Genomic DNA, 15781 nt, shown 5'->3' with positions numbered 1-15781 from the left:
CCTTGAATACGCAAGTGCCATATGGTCTCCTCAATACAATAAATACATAGACAGAATTGAGAGAATCCAAAAACTTTTTGTAAAGCACCTTAACTACAAGACCCACAGGCATAGCGTATCTTACGAGGACGACTGTCGTCACTACTCACTCATGCCTCTTAAATCTCGGCGTGAGTTACTAGACATGTCTTTACTACATGATATTGTAAATAGTAATATTAATAACCCTATTTTACTTGAACAAATTCAGTTCCGTACCCCCAAGTATCGCACGGCCAAGACCCCTTTGTTCAATGTGCCTTTGCACCGCACTAACTATGCCAAGAACTGTGTTATGTCTCGTTTGCTTAGTACCTATAACAATAATCATAGTGAAATAGATTTATTTAATCTCTCAAAGGGCTCATTAAAACAGCAAATAGTTCAGGCATACATGGATATGGATGAAACCTAATCATTACCATTGTATGAGTTGGATATGACATAATTTGACACAATTGAACAGATTTTTTTTTTCTTTTATCCTTTTATTCTGTAATCCAAACATCACACCTTCGTCTTTGTATTTCCTGTTGTCTAGGAGCTTTCTATCCTCGCCATGCGCCAGCCAGCACATCTTGTTTTATTTTTGCTTTTTTTTTTATTTGCATTAATGGTTATTTTTGTAACCTAAAATAACAAATTACATTATTTATTCTGTTGTTCCTACACACTTAAATTAGCTGTGAGACTCTGTAATTGGCTAGAGTTATATAATGTACTACTCTGTAACATGTAAATTGTCGACCAAGCTGTTGAGTTTCCAAATAAATAAATAAAAATAAAAAAAAAAAAAAATGTATGGATCATAATGGTCTGATAATAAACGTATTATTATTATTATTATTATAAGACAAGGCAGTAAAGTTCAAAATAACGTTCTATTGGGGGGGGGGGGGGTGCTTCGAACTGGCGCTGGATTCCAGGCTTTGACTCGAGTGAGTAAAAGTGTTTTTTGAACGACAGTAAGAATTAGAATTTTAGCAGTTAGAATGTTTCCATCATTTTTGGATCATAAGACAATGTAGTAAGTTCAAAATAACGTTCTATTGGGGAGGGGGGCTTCGATCTGGCGCTGGATTTCAGGCTTTGGCTCGAGTGATTAAAAGTGTTTTTTGAGTGGCAGCAAGTTGGAATTTATCGAAATTAAGTGAAGGCAGTAAGGTTCAAAATAACGTCCGGACTTGGTCACGTTGGAACTGGCGCTGTGCAGCCAAAGTGAAGCTGCAAATCGAATGCTCAGCGTTGAATAGCTTTTTGATTGGTTCGTGTGTCACCCTATGCGTCCACGCGCACTGTGAGATCTCATAGTAATGTTTGTGAATACGGACGTAGGTTTCTTAACTGACAGTAGCTTCACAGTTCATTTATGAAAACTTTTTATATGTTCGCAAAAATATAGAGCAATAAATTCACGAAAAAGAGCGATTTGCATAACTTTCATACAAGAAACAGAAATAAACTTGCCGTTCCAAATTTCAGACTGCATAAGATTGGGAATTCATTTATGGGGAAATGTATTAAATTATTTAATAAATTACCACAAACTGTTGTAGAACTACCCATTCATAAATTCAAAGCACATATTAAAAGTACCTTAATGAAAAAGGGCTACTATAAAGTCGATGATTATTTAAAAGATAAAAATGTTTGGGATGCGTAACTGCCTAGCTCGAATAAATATTTATAACTATGTATTTTGAAAACCTGTAAACCTTTGAAAAAGAGGCTGACAATAGTGTCTGAGTTTCTTGCGCTGCTTCTTCTCAGCACGCCCATTTATTGTCCTGAAGCAGTGGCAGGGTTAATACTGGGACGTGTAAAAGTGCTTTTTTAAAGCCTACTTACAGAAATAAATGAGTTTTACTGAGTTTTAGTTTTTTGGCAATCGCCTCCCACCCTCATCACCTAATAATGATGATAATTCTCCACAGAGCTGCAGACTCCTCGAGCGGATGGACTTAGAAGAATGTGTGCTGATCACGGATGCCACGCTTGTTCACCTCGCGATGGGCTGCCCTAGGCTTGAGAAACTGGTAAGAGCATTTATAATGTCCTAAGAAAGTTATTGGTTTTCTATCTTATGATCAAGTGGATAAGGTTCATTATTGTTGTGGCTGTAACAGAACCTCTAAAACCGTCACGATGGGCTGCCCTAGGCTTGAGAAACTGATAAGAGCACGTTTAATGTCTTAAAAGTCATTTATTTCGATCTTATGATCAAGTGGATTTGGTTCAAATTATGATGGACCATAAAACTGATTTCAAAAAGGTAAATGAATTTTTTTTTTAGAAAGCCAACGTCGTTTTTTGGAAACAATATAAAAAAGCATGGCAAATTAAAAGGGTTGCTTACTTATCAGGTAGTTGTTTTGTTCCACTGTATTTTTTTCTACGTATGTTCAACGATTTCTTTGTCAATTTGGTTGAGAACCAATTATCAACTTACAGAATGAATACTGCGAAGTGACGTCACTGTTTTTAAAGTAAATAATTAAAAGCAAAATGATATTTGAAAATAGTTGCAAAAGTTGCTATAAAAAATTACATTCTTCTATCTAATTATACCGGGGGACTATTCCCACCTCTCGTTCCCACCGCTGCAACTCCTGTGTAGCCAGGATCTACAGCTTGACCGCCAACAACCCGACCAGTGAATTCTACCTAATGTTGGTATAAAATGCGTTTTCCAGACCCTATCACATTGCGAGCTGATCACAGACTACGGTATCAAACAGCTGTCAATGTCGCCGTGCGCCGCGGAACACCTCACAGTACTTGGTAAGTTAGATGTTTCTACACTTTTTCCTTTACAAACTTACTTTTGCAGTTGTATAGTACGGAAGTTCATACATTTCAACTGCACAGTTAACTTTGTTTTTGATTCTCCTTTATTTTCTTAAGGAGGAAATTAAGAAACTGACAAAGCAAGGGAAAAACGAGATTACTAAGAGACTAGACAGTAATATAAAATTTACTACAGCTTTACCAGTAGAGCTATATCGTTCCTGGCTCATTCTGGAGTTTTAATTTCGTGTTTGTTTGACGTTATACACTCGCGAGCAAAAATATGGAATCACCCCATTTATTCCGAGCGATCATAAGAACTAAATGACTAATAGAAGTTCAATAAAAATGTACCATTGTACAGGTGATGTTATAAGCTTAAAAATGATACCATAGATACATACAATACGTAGTCATTCAGTTCTTAAGACCGCTCGGAACACAAAGGGGTGATTCCATACTTTTGCTTGTAAGTATAGATCGTTTCATCCACGAAGACGCGTCCCTAATGTTTGAGTGTTATCGGTACACGCTAATGCTCCATGAGTGCACACGCACACTACAGTAATGCCTTACGGCTTGCTCGGACCACACTCCCCGCACCCCGCGCGACCGGGACCAAACACTGGGGCGCGGCCGAGTGGATGAAACGATCTATACCAAGAGACAGGATAGTAATAAAATTGACCAATGAGGGTTTTCGCGATTTAAAAATCCGCCAGATGGCAATACGTAGACGGGAGGTCCAAATGCTGCGTGATTGGTTATTTTTGACAGCATTTGGACCTCCCGTCTACGTATTGCCATCTGGCGGATTTTTAAATCGCGAAAACCCTCATTAATTGTCCCAGGCCTGGACAACTGTCCGTTGGTGACAGACGACGCGCTGGAGCACTTGATCTCCTGCCACAACCTGCAACTCATCGAGCTGTACGATTGCCAGCTCGTCACCAGGAACGCTATCCGAAAACTCAGGGTAAGTGGAGAAATTGAACTTATTGAGTATATCATATGAAGGATAATCTAAACGATGTGTCAAGGATTTTCCACACTGTCAAAGGTAACGCAGCCGCATCATATATGAACATCATTGTCGATTTCTACACATTTGTATTGATCCGGTCTGAGAGTACGGGCACGAGCAAAGAACGCAAACTGCTAGGCTGCGTTCATTTGACCTGACTGCAGAACGCATCTAGTGTAACAATGGTTAATGCTTTGTTAAGTGTGCGATGTTGCAAACGCACTATGCGTCTGGTAAATTAGAGAGGGTCGTGCTCCTCTGCAGTGGGGACTAAAATAATGATCTGTTTATAATGATTAAATTACTTATGTTATCCATATTAGTTATTTACGTTGGGGCTAGATGGCTCTGTGTGAAATTGTCCAAAGATATTTAATATGTATCTTTTCCCACACAGAACCACCTGCCGAACATAAAGGTGCACGCTTACTTCGCTCCCGTGACGCCGCCCGTCGCCGGCGCCGCGCGCCCGCGGTACTGCCGCTGCTGCAATATTATATGAGCCGCGGGTGAGTGTGCATATACAGCTGTCGTGCAGCCAATATAAAGCTACTAGCCACTGCCGCGCCCGCGGTACTGAATAATAAGAATAAGAATAAGAATAAGAATACTTTATTCAGCATAGAAAAATAAAATAAAAATACAGTACATATAACATTAAACTACAAGCTATGCTGAAGAGGCGTCCGCTCAGCTATATTCGCGACATAACAAGCGCCATGTCGAGAAGCTGGTTTTCAGCGGGAACCAACACGATGAAGATTGCGGATTGCGCACCCTCTTGACCGGGACCATATTGAGGCTACCAGTCAAGAAGGCGCGCAACAGGGGGCGTTATGGACGGTGATCACAAAAAAGAGAGAGAAAAAAAAACAAAACAAAAAAAGAAAACAATATTAACACAAAACTAAACAGAATCAAAAACTAAATTAACTAAAAACTAATGTATTAAGAAATGCCACACCCGAGACACTAACAGGGGGACGCCACCGTCAATACCGAATCGCATGTTCCGCTATTCGCCACGTTAAAACTATTTACTTGAACGACGGTGGCGCCCCCCCGCCGTTCCGCCCATTTTACGACTGGTTTGCGATTACAAATTGCGCCTAGCAAATCAAGTTCCAGTTCAAGTAAAAATATTATATTTTTACTTTAATAAAGTACTGCCGCTGCTGCAATATTATATGAGCCACGGGTGAGTTTGCAACATTTATACTGATATACAGCTGTTATGCAGATGTTATGTTGATGATGAACATGAAAAGCATTGGGGGAGGCATATGTTCAGCGGTGGACGTCCTATGGCTGAAATGATGACAGCTGTTGTACAGCGTATATAAGACTTCTGTACACTTCACTAGCCACTAAACAGCTACTAGACAATTTAGCAGCTATGGAGATCCGATGCAGGTACTATAAGGATACTAGATACTTAGCAGCTGGATTAGTCACTTATACAGCTAATATAAAGCCACTAGCTACTGCAAGTGGCTGCTGCCGCGCGCCCGCGGTACTGCCGCTGCTGCAATATTATATGAGCCGCGGGTGAGTTTGCGACATTAAGCCGATATACAGCTGTTGTACAGCTAATATAGGTTACAATGCTGGTGAGTCATGAAGTTTGGGTCATCGTGGCTTTGGCAGCTATCCTAAAAAAACTGTCCGGCAAAGAGTTGAAACTGTCAAAACTATCTGGCTGATGTGGAAACAACTTCTAACCATTGCTCAAATATTATGTATAAAAATCTGATTTTTTGGAATCAGAAATATTATAATGAGCCACGAGTGAGTGTGCAACATTAAGCCGATATACAGCTGTTGTACAGCCAATATAAAGCCAATAGCCACTGCCGAGTCCGTGGTACTGCCGCTGCTGCAATATTATATGAGCCGCGGGTGAGTGTGCAACATTTATACTGATATACAGCTGTTATGCAGATGTTATGTTGATGATCAACATGAAAAGCATTGGGGGAGGCCTATGTTCAGCGGTGGACGTCCTATGGCTGAAATGATGATGATGACAGCTGTTGTACAGCCAATATAAGACCTCTGTACACTTCACTAGCCACTAAACAGCTACTAGACAATTTAGCAGCTATGGAGATCCGATGCAGGTACTATAAGGATACTAGATACTTAGCAGCTGGTTTAGTCACTTATACAGCTAATATAAAGCCACTAGCTACTGCACGTGGCTGCTGCCGCGCGCCCGCGGTACTGCCGCTGCTGCAATATTATGCCGCGGGTGAGTTGCAGCATTTATTACATTGTCTTACGACATCGTCGGACTATTGTACAGCATTTATACAGGGTGTCCCAGAATGGGTGAATCAAACTGATAGGGGAGGTAGCTCTACTAATTTACTATCCCTAAAAAATATGAAAAAAAAATTATGAGTTCGGATTTTTTTTTAAATAATGTGCTCTAAACTCGAGTCTTAGTCACTCTCACTAGTCTTATTTTCAAAAGGACATTGTCAGAAACCGCCTTAGATTCCTGAGCACAGCAGTAAAGTATCAAAATTAATCTCTTACTTTTTGAATACTTAAATATTAATTAGATTGTAACGGACACTTGAGGATTAAAAAATGAAATAATAAAAGTATTTTATATGTATTCCATAATACTATGACGACATCCGGACATTTTAGGGCGTGGCCTGCTCCATATCCTATGAAGTTTCATAATTTGTGTCGATAAAATCTATGTAAAATCGGCACAAGGCAATGCCGTACTTCATTGTTAGGAATCCATGTAATAGTGATGTTGACTGCGGTCATCATAGACAATAAGATACCGATCTTGTAAATAAAATAAATCGTCCAAATTGCTACAGTATGACTAGATTTTAATTAAAAGTTAAAAATATATTGCACGATACTACAAGAAGCTATCTAATGTGTCCAACTGGTCGAAGGTCATGAATAAAATAAAAAGAATTGTGATCATAACACTGATATAGACAATGACAACAATATGGGATCATCTTTAATATATCTGTTACAGTTTCAAAATTCGATGAAAAATCCAATGCCGCTTAAAGTGAGAGAAATGTCTAAAGTTCTAATAGAATTGAAAGTTTTATTCCTAAAACCAACATCTACCAGCTGACAGAGGTAAAACCTAGCATATACTGAATTCGAATGGTAAAAGCTCGAAAAAATCGTCGTATTTTCAGAAATACTTACATTTACCAACTCATGTCGGTAAATCCTAAGACTTACACTTAAATCTTAAGATTAACCGTAGTTCGAGCTTTTACAGTAACATATCGATAGAACCAAAATGATATCCTCTCAGCTTGGAAAGGGAAAACCCAGGATTGGGGGAGCGCTCCAGGCAATTTTTAGAACATTTCATAGGTGGTAGTAAATAATATTTATTTTATTATTAAAATTGAATATTTTGATATTGATAAAATTGAATATATCTTTCGATTCAAATACCGAATATTTTTCAATCGATAATAATTATCGAGAATTGTTAATAATATTCAATTAAAAGTTGTTCAATCCCTAGTCATGCATAGACTAAGACGGTAACCATGGAGATAGTTAGTTTGGTAAGTCACGTGTTAAATGTCAAGAGTGGAAAGTAAACATAGGATTCATGTTATTTATTTAAGTGCAAAATGTAAGTAAGTAAATCATAAAAGTGGAACGCCGAGCTATTTCCAAAACCCGTCCAATATTATAATACAATTTGGCTGCGACAACTACAATACAGAACATCTCCCAAATCGATGTGCATAAAATAATATAATACAATACTAGTAAGTAAGAGGTTATGATAACAATATTGCTATCAATAAGTTTATAGAATTGGTCCGCCAGGAATAATTGTTCTTACATAAAGATTTGTGTCATTTAGAACCTAGAAAGTATTATTTCGGCACTGTTGATCTAACGGCGAACAATGTATGGAGAACGAACATTGTCCTTTGTTTATAGATAAACGAAGCGATCATGTACAATTAATATTAGTAAGAAAAAAATACAAATAAACTCCAAACGCAGCAATTATAGCCAGATACTTAGGCAAAGCTGATTTATTTTCACTTTTTCAAATAAAAATTTTTTTGTGTCCTTTGCGCTTTATTTTTTTTTTCATATTTTTTAGGGATAGTACATTAGTAGAGCTACCTCCCCTATCAGTTTGATTCACCCATTCTGGGACACCCTGTATAGCCTTTGTACAGCTATTAGTCACTGTACAGCTGATATAATGCGTCTGTGCTGCTGCTAGTCAATGTATAGTTCCTAAAAAGCTACTATACAAAAATAGCTGGTATAAAGCCTTTGTGCGGTTACTAGCCAACGTCAGTTATCAAATAACTGTGGATTCAACTGTAAATAAATACTACAATGCTACGGTGTTTAGCTGTTATGAAGTAACTGTATGGCTACGAAAAAGCCACTGCAGTTACTATAAAGGCATTCATTTGTGCAACAAAAGCTGTTTAATGGGTTAAAACGTAACAGTTTTTTAAGTTTTATTTTATTAGTGTTAATAATAATTTTCACTATTTAGGTTTCATATAAGAAACTATAGCTAAACCATTCTTTTTTCATCAGGTCCATCGCAAATCACAGTGTGTTGATCGGCGAGCGCCGTCGGATTGCATCACCGGCCATTTGTGGCCGCAAGATATTGATAAACCCTGTCGTGTTGCAGTGATATAATGTGAAATGAAGTGAGAAAGTGAGAGCTTAGTGACTGTGCGCTTTATAAGAGGTATTTAAGTTGCTGCTATAGAACTGTGGATATTTTTTACGTATTTTTTCCCAGTTAAAAAAAGAATGTGCAAATAAAACGAAATGTTTTTCCGTTAGTAACGAGTCGTATTTCAACGAAATAATTCAAAATAGTGTCGACCACAAAACTTATGAAATTATAAGTTTTGAACGAAAATGTGAATAGTTCATACAACTCTTTGAAAGTTGTAATATAAACGTATTACAAACTACTATTAAAATTGGAAGTTCAAAATAAGGTTTAACGTATAGTATAAAATGGGATCATAGTATGTTGGAAACGCACCTATTGGAAAAAAATAACGTCCATACATGAGTCAAGTCCTTTAAAATCGTGCAACACTTTTAAAGCGTAAAAAAGCATTTTTAAAATAGTCATTATTTTAAGTTAACGCGTTTAGGGTTTATCGATGTGGTGGGAACATTGGGAACATACGAATTTTCGAACGACAGGGCTTCTGTGTTGCCCTCTTTAGGGTGGCCATAATGGTTACGTTTATGTCAATATTTGACAGTGATTTGGCAAAAAATTTGGCGATTGGTCTAATTAATTGATGTTTTAAAACCACATGCAACTAATTTACGTAGCTATGACGTGTGTCTTAAAATTAGGAGGGAATATGCATTTTTGCCATTACAAACTTATGTTTGCAGTTGGCCAGTATGGGAGCACGCGTCTTCCAACTACAAATTTATGTTTGTTTTTGAATTTGGCTAAACCAATGTTCATTTGGTTTCAAAAACTGATATTTTAGATAAATAATGATAGAAAAAGAGTACGAATCCCTCAGTATGCAAGTCCGAATAACTTTTGACCGGGTAAAGTTGTCTGTGGTTTATACAAATGACCAATCGCCATATTGGCTGAGTCTTTGTCTATGCCTATATGAAATGTAGATTATAACCATATGGTCACCTTTCAAATAAATGTGCTAGACATTTGAGTGGGCGACTTTTTCTTCTTCCAACGTTTATGGTTGAATCTATAGAAATATTGTGGGAGGCTACTGTGATATTGGGCTACCATCACATAAAAATTGTGGAGGTATGTACAGGGATGTTGTATTGTAGAATTTAAGGGGGTAGTTGTAAATATGAAGAAATGAGGGTACTTTGACAAAATGTATTTCGTTGATGACTTATTTCCTGGAGAAAGTTATGTAATATTGATTAAAATATATAAAAAGGCTACATGCCTAACAAAAAATGCATTTAATGTACTTTAGTAAGAAAGTGAAACAAAGAAATCTCTTGATAGATTTTATTTCTTTGAAGCTAAGACCAAAAAAGGTTTCTATGAAGAGAGAAATGTGAGATTTAAGCAGAAGATAAAAATAAAAAGCTTGGCAAAAACTAAACTTATACTATAGCGCCATCTATGAAAAGAATCTGGATTTAGTTGCCCACTCAAATGTTTGACATCTGTCATAGATTTAAGAGCCTGTACATACGTCAGCCTTACTAATCAATAAATATAAATAAATAAATAATAAAAATAGAAAAAAAATGTTGAACGTAAAGAACGAAGTACTTGGGAGTCTTAAAAAGAGGTTTTTTTGTATGTTTTTTTGGACAGCACAGCAGAGTGTAAAGTTTTGATGAAAAATGACATCTATTTACAAGTAAATAAGATGCTACAATGTTAAGTTTATGTGCTATCGTATGTACAGTCAGCGTCGAATAGTTCGTGACACCCAAAGTGGCCTAAAAGTGACAACACAACCTTATTCCAATGAGGGCTATCGTTTTTATACTTAACAGTTGGCACCCCTGGCGATTGACAGGACCTTACTCTACAGTGGCGCCATCTTGATAAGTGCAAATGCGATAGTCTTCCTACCACTTTCGCGCTCACAGTCGGCGCCACTGTCTTCGCTACTAGCAAGTGACAGGACCTTACTCTACAGTGGCGCCAACTGGTGAGCGCTAAAACGATAGCCCTCATTGTAACAAAGACGTGTTGCGAACTTTTTGTCCACTTTAGGTGTCACGGACTATTTGACGCAGACTGGTAAGAATATACATTGGCTTTTAAAAGTCTTAAAAAAGTTGATAGTGAATTTTTTAAAAGCCGGTGTGTACTCTGCTATAAAGGTGTTGTCTGTTGACTTATCATTTTGTATTTAATACGTATGGTGATAAAGGTGGTTATTGTTTGAAAGCCTCTTAGTTATGTCTAGGGGACGTAAAATGTAAAAGATTGTGATTATGATCAAAGAACGTTTCTTAACGAACGTGTGTTTATCTGTTCTTCTATTGTCATTATTTTTAAAAGCACACAGATTTTTTAAGAACTGTGTACTTTATTAAAAGTTTTAACACCTCACTTATTATGTTGCTTAGAGCAATGAAAAAGAAAATGAAAATTGTTGATAAAGGGGATACACTCAAAAAAAGGAATAAAGTATACAAATATGTACTTTTTAACAAAAAATACACAAAATGAAAAATTGACATGAGATACTTTGTTGTCAACCAGTAATTGTCATTTAACCAAAATGAAGAAAATAAAAAAAAAGCTTTAAGTGAAACAGTTTTACTTTTTTGTGTTTTATGTATTGTGAAATGATAAAAAAATGCTACGAAATGTAATTAAAAAAATGTGTTTTATTATTGCAAGCAAATTGTAATTCAAGTTTTCATTTTTAAAATTGACTTGTACCTAGGTATATTGTAAGAAACATTTTTTTGTGAATAAATAATTGTAAAAATTGACGTTTGCGGTCGATTGTAAAAGTTTATATTTGGAGTGGGAAAGGTTATGAGGCTTTAAAGGTGCGATGTGAATCCATATTAATCTAAAAAAAAATATGCTAGTTTTTATCTAGACAAATTGAAGTTCTCTCAATAAACTCCGTAATTGCTAAAGTGAATGTACTAATGTATTCATAAACGATTGAGTTTTGGGTAATTTCAGTTAAAGTCCCATCAAAATCGGCATTCGGTAAAAATCTGTTACATTATACATTTTGACACATTTTTTTACGCAGAAAAAAAGCAAATATTTGACTGCAAACACACTTGATGTTAAATAAAATGATGTTATATGAATGGAAAAAAATCACGATTCTCATCGCACCTGATATTAGAAGGATAAGTTCGATTGAAACTTGTATATAAATATGTTATTTATGTACCTTTATTGTACGAGGAACTAAAATACGAGGCAAAAAAGTTATTTTCATATGAATGTGTGTAGAAATAGAACAGGAACCCAAGTATGTGTAGATGGCTAGCTAATTTTATCAATACTGGTGTTGTATCATTTTGACGTTGACGTATTTTTTTACACATCTCAACTGTCAAATGTATAATGTATCATGAATGATACATGCAGTAATTAATGACATAACACCGTTAATTTTGGGGCTAATACAGATTGCAATTGAAAGCTTCTAGATCAGATATTAAAAGTTGAGGCTGTTTCAAATACTCACAAAGTTTAATAAATTTTGACAGTTTAGTTTGGAGGTGGCGCCACCTATTTGTGATACACCTCGATTTTTAATCTCTACTTCACTGTTTGACGTTAACTGTCACTTGTCGTCCATAGATTGCATTCTCAACTGTCACATAGTAACAATAGAATGTTTAAAATAAATAAAAACGTGTTCAATGTTCATGTTGTAAGCAAAACTGGGGCGACTCTGTAAAAATAGTTTGATTCTTATGTGTTTAAAACGAGATTATGAAAATGACAAAAGGCTTACATAAAAATGTTTTGACATCATCACTGATGTGGCGCCAACTAAAGTCTGGTCGCGGAGCACGTAGAATTTTGTCCAATGACCCCAAGCTTCCGCGGCAGCAGTGAGTGTGCGAGCGCAACAGCAAGATAATTACGGGCGAGCGATAAGGATGGGTAGCTTGGGGTCATTGAACAAAATCCTACGTGCTCAGGGACCGGACTATACAGGGTGTTAGGTAAATGGGTATATGAGCCGACACTAGCCCATGTTAACATGGTCATATAAATGGTATGGTGAAGTCAGAAAATTGATATCATCATTTTATTTTTTAATTTTCATACAAAATAAATTTTATAAAATCCGATTTGTCCTGTAGAGAGCGCATATACGATAAGACGGCGTTTTATGTTGTAAAGTTTGGAAGAACTTTCTGCCTCACTCGAAGTAAAGTAATGGCATAATAATCGAGCTATGTTTACAGAGAGCCCGACTTTAGAGCTGTAATCGATTATTTTGCGTTTTTAATGTCGGAAAACAGTGATGCGACTAATCGCATGTATGTGATGAAGCCACGCGTGGGTTGGGTGGTCGTCAAATTATTGTAAAACAATATAATTAATGTTTCGAGATTTACCCCCTTACTAATAAAACTTACACGCTCGTTGAACAGTGTTTTAAAGTGACGTTGTGTATGGAAATGTCATTTTAAAACAGTGTTCAACAACTGTGTAACTTTTTATTAGTAAGGGGGTTAGAATTTAAAAGTAACGTACCAAAGAATTATTTTTAGGCCAAAATTTTTGTCTCCATAGTATCTAATTTTATTATTCAAAATTATTTTACACAGATGTTTTGGTAAAAAATTATCTGAAATTAGTATTTATGACTAAAACGATCGAAATGATGACTTCATCCAACCTACGCAAGGTGTATGAATAATATGATCTTATAGTATGTTTGTCTTTAGAATATTGGTAAAGATACTAACTCATAATATCCCCATCACCTTTAAATAATGTTTTTCATTTTCGAATAGCACTTCAAGTACTTGCCTTGGAACATAAGTGATTTTGAACCTGATCTACAAAGATGTGTGAGGCGCCAAGTTGGCGCATATTGGAAACACAAATTGGCGCCACTGGCGTCTGGATCTTACTAGTGGCGCCAACTGGCTAGCTCAAACATACAGTATTTCATCGAGTGTGTTTGTTTTGAACTGAAGGGAAGTCGAAAATTAACTTCGAACTCCTATGTTCTTCTGATTAATTTCGTTGCGGGTCCAATGACAGTAACTTTCCCCGGTACAAACTTGACCTTCACTGGTTGGGCGTGTTTTTATTGGCGGTCAAGCTGTAGATCTTGGCTACACAGGAGTTGCAGCGGTGGGAACGAGAGGTGGGAATAGTCCCGTATTGAGTGAGTTTAGTATCTTTACCAATGTTCGAGTGAAAATGAAAGTTGGTATATATTACATCGTTAATGTATCATAATGTAGCGTGATTATTTCACAAAATGGTATTTACAAGACTTATCATTGAATAAAAAAATTGTTCATAATAATTTTGTATTTTTTACATCCCTATTTTTATCATCTTAGAAAAATCTTAAATCAGGTAGTATTTGTTCAGACTAATAAATCTATACTACCTATTAATATTATAAATGCGAAAGTAACTCTGTCTGTCTTGCTTTCACGCATTGGGAACTTTAATATGAGAAAATGCCCCACGGCGGACAAAGATGAAACGTATTTTATTTCAAAGCTTTATACTTGTAGGTATATTCACTTAAAGCGCTATGTTGTGAGATATGGGAATTCTGAGATATGACGAGTCTAAGTTGAAAATATATTTGTCTAACATGATTTGATATTTTTACATGTTATGTTGTTTGGCATTGCAGAGTAACCAATAAAAGTTAATAAAATAATATAAATAAATAAAAAATATAAATAAATAAAAAATATAAATAAAATAATATAAATAAATAAAATATTATAAATACTTAAATTAATATTAGACAACATCTCATATATTACTCCAACCCAAAATAAGTAGCTAAGGCATTTGTGTTATGGAAATCGGGAACGACGAACCACAACACACCCAAACCAGAGACAATGTGAAAAGATCGTTTTCTATATTGTCCCGGCCGGGAATCGAACCCGGGACCTCAGGATTGGCCCGGCACACCTTGAAAACCGGTGTGTGCGCCTCTCCGCCACGGAGGTCGTCAAAAATGTTACTTAGATGTAAAATAAAGTAAAATATCAAAACTTCATTTTCTCAATATTCCCATATAAGAGAGAAAAAAAAATGCACGGAAATTCATTGGATATTAGTATGTATCATCTGTGATAGGTTTCGTTTGTGTCCGCTACTTTTCGAAAAGTGGGGCAAAAAGTTCCCAATGTCATTTGGCAAAGAGATAGTTTGAGTCCCAGGAAAGTACATAGGATAGTTTTTATCCCGGTTTTTGAAAGAGGGACGCGCGCGATTAAGTTTTTCTGTGACAGACAAAATTCCACGCGGGCGTAAAGCTAGTTGATTATAATTACAAATCGTCAAAACTTTAAAAATATCAAAATTATTTTGGGTTCGATTCCCAGATACGCTCATACGTAGTGTCAAAGTAGTTGTTTTATCAGATAGAATAATACGTACTATTTTATTTAATAGTGTACATTTACTAAAAATAACTATGAGCACAACACTATGAGCATTTTACACATAAGGATGCCTCCACTGCAGGATCACGACCCTCTCTAATTTACCAGAGGCAAATGGAGGTTTTGGCCTACACTCCCCACCCTGGCCAGACGGGTTGGAGATGGGATTAAAATTACCCAAAACAGATTCACATTATTTCAAAGCCTTAGTACTTTTTGACACCATTCCCTGATAATTCGAAATCACAGCTTTTTTAAAAAGACACTTCAAACTTTTTTTTCCTCAACGAGGAAGCTCTTAGCCTGTATCTCACCTGATGGTAAGTGATGATCAGGCCGAAGGTGGAAGCGAGCTTCACCCGGAATCCTCAACCACAGAGGAACTGGCTATCTTACCTCGTACTCAGCCGGAACACAACGTTAATTTTAAATTACCTGGCTAAATTAAGATGTTTGGCTGCATTTTAATTGAAAAAAGTAGTTTGAATTGACAAAATAGTAACGTCAAAGGTTTGTATTGCCATACAAAATCTATGGGAGTCTCGTTTTGACAGTTTCAATATTTGTTTCGATGTAAAATATGGGTAGTGACCGTCCATTGTGACGCACACGCGAATTCGCCCTCCTAGACAGGCCCTAACTACTTGGAAAATCTCACTGCAAACCTCCATGCTTATACTCGTAATGTAATGCATTGACCCGACCCGCAATCGAACCCAGACTGGGTCGACCGCACCGGCGTCAAGGTCGATACGAATCTATGCAACGGGCGACGGAACACTAACAAATTAATGTGTAGTTGTTTAACTAACT

The 15781-nt window shown here is 36.5% G+C and overlaps 1 protein-coding gene across 1 annotated transcript in view; it reads left to right on the top strand.

The window, feature by feature from the left end:
* Positions 1 to 13860, top strand: part of LOC135084918 (F-box/LRR-repeat protein 20) — a 40150-nt gene extending 26290 nt beyond the window's left edge. The window contains exons 10-14 of the mRNA XM_063979665.1: positions 1974 to 2075; positions 2733 to 2820; positions 3678 to 3802; positions 4248 to 4359; positions 8432 to 13860. Of these exons, the coding sequence (XP_063835735.1) occupies positions 1974 to 2075; positions 2733 to 2820; positions 3678 to 3802; positions 4248 to 4352 (420 nt within the window). The 3' untranslated portion in view covers positions 4353 to 4359; positions 8432 to 13860. The remainder of the gene's footprint in view (positions 1 to 1973; positions 2076 to 2732; positions 2821 to 3677; positions 3803 to 4247; positions 4360 to 8431) is intronic.
* The last annotated feature ends 1921 nt before the right edge of the window (positions 13861 to 15781 follow it).

This window comes from Ostrinia nubilalis, chromosome 27 (assembly GCF_963855985.1).
Source record: "Ostrinia nubilalis chromosome 27, ilOstNubi1.1, whole genome shotgun sequence".
Lineage (NCBI taxonomy): Eukaryota > Metazoa > Arthropoda > Insecta > Lepidoptera > Crambidae > Ostrinia > Ostrinia nubilalis.
This window is presented reverse-complemented; position numbering and strand designations above follow the sequence as displayed.